The sequence below is a fragment of the Crocodylus porosus genome, unplaced genomic scaffold, assembly GCF_001723895.1.
Source record: "Crocodylus porosus isolate Cpor-Errol unplaced genomic scaffold, CroPor_comp1, whole genome shotgun sequence".
In the NCBI taxonomy this organism is placed as follows: Eukaryota; Metazoa; Chordata; order Crocodylia; family Crocodylidae; genus Crocodylus; species Crocodylus porosus.
The window spans coordinates 36,254,550-36,265,571 of record NW_017728951.1 but is presented as its reverse complement, the minus strand read 5'-3'; the positions used below and the strand labels follow the sequence as shown (position 1 = coordinate 36,265,571).

The 11,022-nt window shown below is 45.6% G+C and overlaps 1 protein-coding gene across 2 annotated transcripts; it reads left to right on the top strand.

Annotated features, from left to right (window-relative positions):
- Positions 1-311: 311 nt before the first annotated feature.
- LOC109323954 (beta-microseminoprotein-like) lies at positions 312-5,379 on the top strand. 2 transcript variants are annotated; one of them, XM_019555621.1, is made up of 4 exons: positions 312-406; positions 585-669; positions 1,931-2,033; positions 5,003-5,379. In XM_019555621.1, exons 1-4 carry the CDS (start codon positions 404-406, stop codon positions 5,130-5,132), a joined length of 321 nt encoding a protein of 106 aa, XP_019411166.1. In that variant the 5' UTR covers positions 312-403; the 3' UTR covers positions 5,133-5,379. The 2 variants fall into 2 exon arrangements, with proteins under 2 accessions (XP_019411166.1, XP_019411164.1); XM_019555619.1 differs by having other exon boundaries at positions 315-406; positions 582-669; positions 5,003-5,376.
- Positions 5,380-11,022: the final 5,643 nt, after the last annotated feature.

The window sequence follows — 11,022 nt, the reverse complement described above, 5'->3', positions numbered from 1 at the left end:
GTGCCACCTTGCTTAATATGTACCTTTTCCCACTGTTTTGTTGATGGTCTGCCAGTGCAAAAGCATAGCTATCTGGCACCGGATTCTGCTGGCAACATGGAATGCGAATGTGGAGTAATTCTGTTATAGCCACTGGAGTTACTCCAAAATTACATCAGTGTAAATCTTTTCCTTCATATGTTTGTGAAACACAAAACTTGCCTTTAAGTTCATGTCTAAAGATACCTTCTGAGGCAATGCCATCTGATTGATGATTGAAACAGGTTAGAGTGTCCATTGGCACAATGTGAGCTCAGCTATTGGCTCACATTTTCAATCCACAACTATTGTTTCTTCATTGCATACACAATAAAAGCTGCTCCACACTGGAAAATGCCAGAAGTCTGTGCAAGTTTCCTTCATAATGGTAAGTCAGTGTCTGTGTAACTGTAAGATTGGTTTTTGGTTTGAGTTTATCTGAGAGTTGGATTTATTAATTCTGTGTGAACAAATTACTTACTAATTCTTTATTAATTCTGCATGAACAAATTATTTCATAAGACCACCGAACCTTTTATTGCAAGCTTCCTCTTCTTTTCCAGAAGTTCTTGTTGGTCCTCTTCCTGGTCCTTATCATCTTAGGGACCCTGTGTGATGCCGAGTGTTATATGAGACCTCCCAATAAACATGGTAAGAACAGCATATCTTCCAATCATGCTTAGGACATTCAATTCATTGATTCAAAGCATCACTTGTGGAGTACAATTCACTGAAGTATTCAGATTTCACACCAGCTGAGAGCATCTATAGACAGACAGATACAGTAGTTTCCAAACAATAGCAGGGCAGAGTTCCTTTTTAAAAAACAGTGCATTACCGGGGGGTAAAAGATGCCAATCCTGAAGCTTCTCCATTCCAGCACCACTGTTTTGTGCTGCTTGTTGTTGGATATGGAAAAAGGCACCAGAGAACTATTTCAGGTTATACCACTTGCCTGCTTGATTGTGCAAGGGGAGATATTTAATGGTTAGAATTGGGATTGGCATTAGAAGAGAACAAGGTGCTAGTAATAGCTCCGCTACAATCCCTTAGTCACTCAGGCTGTTTGCAGATGTTAACCCCCCCCGCAATGGTGCTTTATTTTGAACTTGGCATGCTCCTACACCCAGCCCAGCACATACCCAGAAGAGGCAGTGCCTTAGTTGGACCCAGCTTACCCAACATCTGTATAGATCAGGTGCTTCAGTGGAGATTTATTGGCACTTTTATCGAATAGCCGATTGACTTGATAAAGTACCAAAAAGCCCTGCAGAAGCACCTGATTTATACAGATGCTGAAAAGCTGGGTTGAAGTAACATGTTACTGCTTCTGATAAAGTATGGATTTTTTGGTTTGTTTTTTTTAACATCTGCAAGCAGCCTCCGTTATACTATGTATAAAACAGGTGTCAAATACCTACTTCCAAGAATTGTGATAAGGATTTTTCAGAAAATGAGTACTGTTTGCAAAAGTGCCTAAGTATTTTAAATGCCCAGATCCTACTGGGCTTCAGTGCCTAAGTTACTGAGATGCTTTTGAGAATGCTATCTATTGGGTGAAATGCTCTCCCCATTGGAACTGATAGCAAAACTCCCCCTGATTTTAACTTGGTGAGGTTTTCAGCCTAAGGCATTTCTCAGACTTGGTATAATACTTGAAGTACATCTCTGAAAAAGAAAGATGTGTGCCAGATGGTATTTTACTTTATCATTCCATGCACTATTGTAGGCTATAGGAGCAATAGTGCTACAATCAGTTGCAGAGCACCAGGCCAAATTCAGACCTGGTGTACCTCCACAGAAGTCAGCACTTTAACTGCTAGCATGAAACTATAAGCCTGTTTTTTACCTTTAATATTAAAGATTAGATAGATCTACTGCACCTTGTTTGTTGGTTTTTTGTGTTATCTAGGTTGTATTGAAAACAGAAAGCGGTATAAGTTTGGTGTAGTATGGAACACTGATGATTGTTTCAAATGTAAATGTAAGCGGAGAGCGATGACCTGCTGCAATTTGTAAGTTCAAGTAGACTTTTATTATTTTTATCTGCAAGTTGGTTGAAATTTTATACATTTCAAAATTTTGGTGTAAATTTGCTTTGACATTCCAGAAGATTTAGAAAACAGGTTTTCGACCTGTTTTACAACTGGTTCTAGCAATGCCAAAAACTAAACCACATTCGTTGCATCCAGGCATCTGAAAAACTGTACCTCCAACTCTCTAAACACGGAGTTAGATGTGCACTTGTTGTTATAGGATTTTTTTTCTTATCACTCTCCTCAATCTTTCCCTGAGTCTCTCACTTAGAGTACAAACAGGCATTGTTTTTGTGGCAGGATCCACTGTGCTGGGATGTCAGGCACAGGCATTGCCCAGAGCTGTTGTCCCACAGGATCAGGTCCCTGTTGCTCCCAGGCCTTTAGGGGCCAGATCCTGCAGGACAGCCTCAGGTGCCTGGCCAGAACCCAAGGGGGTTCCATGATTTGTGCTTGCAGCTATATAGTCCCCTGTGGCTCAGTGGTTGAATCCTTGTCTACCACACGGGAGACCCAAGTTCAATGTTTGGATGCTTATAGCAACACAGCCATGGAGGCACCAAATGTCTGGACGCAGTCTGGCCTTTGCATTCTGTCTCAGTGGCCTAAAAGGTGCCTGTGTGTAGGTCTGGGCAGCTTTCAAAACTCCTGCCTAGCTATATGTATCAAAGGTCTGGGTGACCTCTCATGCATACACCATGTTCTGGAAGGGTCAACAGTTGCTAAAAGCTAACTTGCAGACACAGGCTCTGAGAATTCCCATGCAGGGGATTTCAAGGTGTGCATTTTGTGTTGCAGAGCAAGGGAACCCATGGAGTTCCCTGCTCTATGCTTGCAGATGTGCTCTTCAACCACCCCTTGGGATACATGCATGACACCCCAATATGAAATATACACCCCAGAACTGCCTGCCCAGGGTATCTGGGGAGTGCAGGCAGCCCTTAGTTGTGGAGATCACTCTGTAAGTGAACAGATGTCCTCCGAGATATGGTGCAATGAACTGTTACTAGGCAAGAACATTACCTTAACACAACCAAGACTGTAGCAAACATGGGGCAAGGATGTCTGTTCACTCACAACTTGTGTTGCCATAAAAAAATTGTGGTGGCACATGGGTGATGTTGATTTGCACCCTTACTGGGTATGTGATTTCTTTCCCCCCTCATTTTTTCTGCCCCTCACTCCCTTTTGCAATTTGTCTAGTGACTGTTCACTGCAACTGTATAGTAGGGCTGTATGAAGCTTCAGTCCCTGATTTTGATTTGGTGGAGATTCAGCCCGATTTGGTGGCCAAATCTCCGAATCCGAATCAAATCAGAGGACCCTTTACTCTGTCTGAATTGAATCGGAACCCTCCGAATCAATTCAGACATGGAGACAGCTTTAAATGTTTTTTCTACATACCTCTAGGTAGCAGGGGTTGGAAGTGCTGCGATGCTGGAGCACATAAAGCATCCCACAGAAGCATGAAAGGTCCCCACCATGCTCAGCAGCAGACCAAGAACTGGACAAGACTGCACTTCTGGTCCACTTCCGGGTCCACCGGGGGGCCCCCCTGCACCCACCTGGCTTCGTGACTGGTGTCTCCTGGGTTGTGGGGGGAGCACCTGGGGTCCCCCTGCAGCCAATTGCTGAGCCAGGGAGGTGCTGGTGGGGGGGAGGGGCAGCGTGTTTACTGGCAGACCCAGAAGTGGAGCAGAAGTACTTCTGGTCCACTTCTGGCTTCGCTGCCAAACACGTGAAGGGCCCCCCATGATTGTGTGGGATGCTCCATGTGCCCCAGCATTGTAGTAATCATGAGCTATGCCTGCCAGCTTGAGTTATGTAGAAAAAACTTTTAAAGCTGTGTCTGTGTCCAAATCGCTGATTCTCTGAATCGGCATCGAATCTTCAGATTCAGATTCAGCCAAATAGAATCAGGGAAAGTGATCTGGGTCAACTAATTGAATCACAGTCCTTGATTCGGGCTGGTTCTGAATCAAATAGGGTCCGCTTCACACACCCCTACTGTGTAGCCCTCACTGGGCACCTATACATGAGCAGCAAGGCAGCTGCAGTGTGCTGTAATTATAACATGCTGGAGCATGGTAATTACTGTGCTTCAGCACCCTTCAGCATCTTGTGTATCAGCATTGCCATGCTTAAAAATAGCAGCAGGAGCACTTTACCTAAAGCTTCTTCAAGCACCCCTGCAGCCATTTTCATGCGCGGGGATACTGATACATGAGACTCCCCGGGTGCTTTACTCTACACACCAAGACACTCTCGGAGCCATTCTAATTAAAGCACTCCCCACATGGGTGACTGGTGCCACTTTGGTCAGAGGGGGCATGTGTCCCCCCAGCAACCAGTCAGTGCCTGGTGGGGAGCTCCCCCCACAGCTAATCATGCTGACTGGGAAGTGGCCATGGTGCTACATCTGGTGCTCCCACTCCCCAGCCGGCACTCACAGTGGGGGCACTGGCGCTTCTGCCTGCCCCTCCCCGCCCATCGCCTAAGAAGGGAGCGCGGCCTGTCAGGGCTACACCAGCACTCTCAGGGGGTGCATGTGCCACTACTGACTCCTCACACTCCTGGAGCATGTGTATAAATGCCCTCTGAATAAAGGAAGTTATGAGTTGTCTTCACTCTGTCACTGTGTGGGAATCCATGTACAGTCCAGGATGAACATGACTATCTGTTTAATCCTGAACAAGGTAATTTCAGAGAATTGCATTTCTATGCTAAATTATTAAAGAATCATCTCCTTTTTTACTTGCTGCTAGGACAAGAGATCAGAGTTCAGTGTTTTCTTTCTGACAGTCAGTGGTACATGCAGTTACCAGAGACCCTGGATTAGAGTGTAACTTCCTCTGAAATCAGCAAAGGGATTTGACTTGGTAAATATCAGTTTTTATCCTGATCCACATGTAAATTCATGATTTTCAATTTACCTCTCTTTGCCTCAGTGTTTTCACACCCCAAAACTACGATAAGGTGAATTGTGTCGCCTTGTTTCACAAAAGAACCTGCACTATCCGTGTGGTGAGGAAGAAAAACCCTGACATGCCCTGCAAAATCTACAATGGAGTTGGCTAAGATCAGTTTAAAGTGCTTCTGTTCTTCAGCCTCTCTTTTTCAAGTTGAACAGACCTTGGATCACTTACATTGAGGAAAACGGCCAATCCATAGGGTTATGGGAATAGGAGGGTTTTCCCACCCCACCTCTTTCCCTGCTCTACTTGTACCCTGCCAAGCTCCCTACACATTCTCCACTCCTGTTATCATGAGCAGCTTGTCTTGCTAAGGACACACATGTAATTTACATTTAATTTAAGATTATTTGCTGTAATTGCATCTCTGATGAAATCTGGAATTTAATAAATTCACATAAAAATCAAGGTCTTTTTTTCCCCCCATATAAGCAATTAATGAACCATTGTGTAAGAAGTCAAAAACTATGTAAACTTCACTGAAGACCTTGGTTTCAATGTCTATTTTATTTGGGAATTGTTCAGGGCCTATTGGGACAGGTATTATCATATCCAACACATGGACAGAAGAGTAGATATTTTTTGTTTCTTTCTCATTCAATGTTTCCTTCAGCCTGTGAGGCTGTGTGATTCATAATAACCACTGTAGCTGTGTCCAGATCAGCGCAGACATGCAAACATGTCTGTGGCGCCACATATTGCACTTTTAGATATTCTCCAAGCTGCAAGGGCGTGCTGCTCAGATTTGTACACTGCTCCACTTTGTTTTTTCTGTGTGGTTTTTTTTTTTTTTTTTTTTTTCTCCATGGAAAACAGGGGTCAAAAAAACCTGTGTGTGGGGGGAGGGGAAAGTGGAGTATCACATGCACAGGCAGTGCACCACCCAAAGCAGAACTGGGCCACCTAGAGCTGTACTGTGGCTGCCAGCCAGGCTCTGCACAGCAGAATTGCCACTGCTGAAGCCTTGGGAGGCCCCCAGAAGCCCAGGTAAGACTGTTGGGGCCAGCCCAGTGCAGCCTCCCCTACCTGACCGTGGGTAGCTCACCACATGCCAAAGTGTGTCTGGTATAGGTATTCCCTGGGGACAAGTAGCAGTGGTGTAAGTTGCACCACTGCTACTTGTCCCTGAGGAACCAAACATCTATGGTCATCTGGACACGGACTGTGTGTGCTGCATGGACTTAAGTATTTGCACTCCCCCTCTTCTGTTGGGTGCTAACCATATCTCCATGAAGGAGGTATCTGGTAGGGCTGTGTGAAGCTCTGGGTGCTGATTCAATTCGTAGGAGATTCGGCCTGGTTCAGTGACTGACTCTCTGAATCCAAATCAAATCGGGGGACTATTTAGAATGCCATTTAACAAGGAGAAATGCAAAGTGTTGCACCTAATGAGGAAAAACATCCAACACACCTACTGCCTAGGAAATGACCTGCTCGGCAGCACGGAAGCAGAAAGGGATCTAGAAGTCCTAGTGAACTCCAAGATGAACATGAGTCATCAGTGTGACGAAGTCATCAGCAAAGCTAACAGCACTTTATTATGCATCAGCAGATGCATGACAAACAGAACCAAGGAGGTGATACTTCCCCTCTATCAGGCGCTGGTCAGATCGCAGTTGGAGTACTGCATGCGGTTTTGGGTGCCACACTTAAGAGGGATGTGGATAACCTGGAGAGGGTCTAGAGGAGGGCCACTCATATGGTTAAGGGCTTGCAGGCCAAGCCCTATGAGGAGAGACCTGGACCTCTTCAGCCTCCACAAGAGAAGGTTGAGAGGCGACCTTGTGGTTGCCTATAAATTCATCATGGGGGTGCAGAAGGGAATTGGTGAGGCTGTACTCACCAAGGCACTCCTGGGGTTTACAAGAAATAATGGCCATAAGCTAGCAGAGAGCAGATTTAGACTGGACATTAGGGGGAACTTCTTCACAGTTAGAGTGGCCAAAATCTGTAATGGGCTCCCAAGGGAGGTGGTGCTCTCCCCTACCCTGGGGGTCTTCAAGCGGAGGTTACATAGGCATTTGGCTGGGGTCATCTGAACCCAGCACTCTTTCCTGCCTATGCAGGTGGTCGGACTTGATGATCTATTGAGGTCCCTTCCGACCCTAACATCTATGAATCTATAACCCTACTTGACTGAAGCAATAATTTTGCACCCGCTTCCCCTACCTCAGGGGTTCTCTACTTACCCTCACACCTTGGTAGCTCTGACTGCACCCTGCTACATGCTACCACACCTAGTCCACCCCAGCTTTACCCCAACTAGCCCCAATTCCCTCCTCCCAGCACAGACCCCCCAAAGAATCCTACTCAGGATGCATCACAGTTCACCAGGGCATCTGACCTAGTGGGTAGAGCCAAGAGTGGAACCAGGGATTGCAACAGTGGGACAGAGGCCCAGAGTCAGGAATCAAATGCCAAGCCAGGAAATCAACCAGCATCAGAGGTCAGGAAGCAAACCAAAGTCAAGCCAGAGTCTGAAGAGATAAATATATGATCATGGGTGCTAGGGCAGAAGCCAGAAAAGTTACCAGAACAGGAGCTACTCAAAGACAAGACCAGTAAATCATGCAGCAAAGTTTGGGTACTGCAGGAGTTCCTTAAAAGCAGACCCAGGACCAATCAGTGGAAATGAGCTAGGCTCAGCTGGCCCTGGTTAGTCTGTTAGCCAGTTAATCAGGCTGCAGGGCACAAGCCCCACTTATCCTAATTCTTATAGGATGCAGCACCAGCTCCAGCACTGGGATATGGCAGAGGGAAGAGGAGGTATGGAGACTCCTGAGAGCCACAAAGTCCTGAGAGACTCCCTACAGAGTACTCCACTCCTGCTCAAACACCAGATGGTACTGCTGTGCTGTGCGTCTGATTGAACTCTACACCCAGTTTCTTTCCCACCATAAAGTTTCCATCAGCTTTGGTGGCTTCCTTTTTTATGGGTGGTTGCATTTTTTCACACAGATTTTATGTATAGGCATTTTTAGCCTGACTATTTATGGAGGGTCCATAAAATTACAGACAGCTAGCAGCCCTGTCCCCACTCCAGTGCCTCAAGCCTGCAACCTGTTGGTTCCTGGCCACTTCTGCCTGCTCTACACTGCTGGAGACCATAGCTGCTGAAGTCTTAAGGGCTCTTGCCTCTGTTCTGGCACTTCTGTGCCTGTCCCAGTGCTCCCACTCAGTTAGTGCCCAGGGCATGTGCCCCCTGCTCACCCACCTCTAGTTACAGTACTGATTATCATTATGTATTAGGTAGGACATGCTGTCTGTCATGCCACTTGGGGCTGCTTTGTCATATTCTACCTCAATTTGAAATAAGCCCTGATTCAGGTCCATCAGTGAAGCTTTGACTTTAATGAGATGGTTCTTATCATGCATGGCAATACTTAAAATACTATGGTCTTTATAAATCCATGGTGTGTCCACACCTTGAATACTGTGCCCAGTTTTGGGCCCCCCCACTTCAAAAAGGATATAGAAGAACTAGAGAAGGTACAGGGGAAAGCAACAAGGATGATTAGTGGTATGGAGGGGCTTTCATATGAAGAGAAACTAAAGAGGATAGGCCTATTCAGTTTAGAAGAGATGCCTGAAGGGGGATATTTTAAGTAGGGGTCTACCAAAATTGAGATGGCTGCTGGCAAATTTCACAGGGAGGCTAGAGCCCAGGCAGCCATTTTGGTGGAGCAAGTATGTTGTCCCCTGCTGCCTCTGATTGGCCAACAGGCCCCTGAAGTCCTGTCCCTCTCTGTAGATTGCCAGATGGCTCCAGACCACTACTTGCTAATAATAATGTGTTAATTATTGGCTTCCGTGGGCTTAAACCCCTTTATAAGCACATGGAAGCCATTAATTGATTCATTATTAAGCAAACTAAGTGGCCGTTAATAGCTTTTGTGGGTTTGATCAAGCCAGTGGAAGCCATTAACAGCCACTTAGATTGCTTAATAATGCCTCAATTAACAGCTTTCATGAGCTAAATCAGGGCATTAAACCCACAGAAGCCATTAATTGATATGTTATTAAGAATTCTAAGCAAGTAAACTCTAAACTGAAATATCTTAATAAAATAAAGCAATGCACACCATAAATTGTAACTAATACCAACTATATACACTTTACTAATATCAACTATATATACTTTAAATAAAGGATATTATAAAAAGGAGTTTACTAAAACTGAATACTATCCTTGAGACAGGCAGTTCATGCTATGTATTAAATGCAAGCATGCTGCACCCAGCCATAGTCACTACAGCAAATTCTGGGGTGACTGCAGCCCCTAAAGTAGCCTCCTCCCAGTGCTGCTGCTGCCTGCCCCAAGCACAGCCCAGTCCAGCCCCCAGCCCACCCATTCTCTGTCTCTGTGGGGTGAACACTTCTCCATACATAGCCATGGTATTGCAAAAATTGTGGTTCGTTTCTCTGGAGGCATGCGAAGAAATCTCAGACACACACTTATTAGCAGCACAAAGATGTATTTGCAAATAGGGTCAGAGCAGAGTCAAAGGACTCAGATTACTCCGAACCCCTGAGGAAATTCTCAGCTGGTATTTTATCCTTCCCCTCCTGGGCACGTGTGCAGAAACAGGAACTCTTACAGCTCATTTCCGTTTCATACAAACATGTATGTGGCTACGTCACTTCATCCATCGCATGTATATTATAATTAACTATTTAAGTATGCAGGGCGGATAAGCAAATATGCATCAGCTAATTGCGCATGCTCAGAAAGTTCTTTAGGTCACCAAGAGTTTAAATCCCCCCCCCTTTCAAGGACACAGTCAGTTGAATTCCAGCTTCTGTAAGCTGCATGAGAAGGACCAGGGGGAGTGTGGGGGAGGGAGTGATTTAGCATAAGAAAAACTGTAACAAGGCTGGCCAAGGAAAAAAAAGTCCTTGGCAGTGTTTTTTGCTTATCAGGTGTGAGATGCAAACTGTGCATTTCTAACAACACTCCATTTCTAACAATATTCTAACAATACTCCATTTCTAACAATGGCATGCTCAGCATCCACTGACTTCATAGGGATAGTGAGGCAGTGTCTTGCCAGGACATAAAGATGTGGAAACTAGTCACAGATGGAGTCCCTGAACATGGGCACAGGTACAGGCATCTGGCAGTCTTTGACAAAGTTCACATAAGCAGCATGTTTATTGTTATGGTCTTTTCTCCATCTCGAGATTGCTTTCAGTAGTCAAGGGTCAAAATTCAGCAAAGATACCTGGTTGGGGTCCAAATTGTGAACAGCATTAAGGAAGGGGACAGCCAGTTGTCTGAACCACAGTGGCAGTGACAGGTCATACCTGCAGTACTGGTTTAGCTTCACACCTGTTTCCTGGAATAGGTCCCTTCTGTGCTGGTTTTCACAAGGACAGCTTATCCACATAGTTATCTTGACTTCTTGTAATGCTCTGTCTTTGACCCAGCTTAACAAATCCATCACCTTGTTGTGTGTGTGGTGGATCACAGCCTGCTGGCATTCAAACCACCACATCAGGAGCTCTATGAACCCGGTGGCATTTTCAGCCACAAATGTCATGTGATCTTGAATGTTGCTTTGTTCTAAGAGAACACAAAGCTTGAGCATGCACTGTGGGTTGGGTGTGAGTTACAGCACCTCACTCACAATCTGCTGGTAGTGCTGCATATGCTTGGCATGGTAACAGACCGTGTCGCACCAAAAATTCCACCGTAGGAGTGCAGATTCTGGAGGCAGCAGCACAGTGGCATGTGATTCCCCACTTTGACTGGCGATGGACTCCCTGAACTGGACCTTATACCCTGGACAGTGTTTGAAGGCTTTCCTGAAGGAAGACACCAGGCTATCCACCATGGGGCATTGCATGAGCCAGATGTCCCTTATTAGGGACAGAATGTGAGCATTGCAGGCGACATAAACAGTGTTGGGCAGCATTCCTTGGAGCACATCAGAGAAAGCTTTGCACATGTACATGGCATTGTCAGACAGGAAAGCTGAGATCTTATTAAAGTCTAC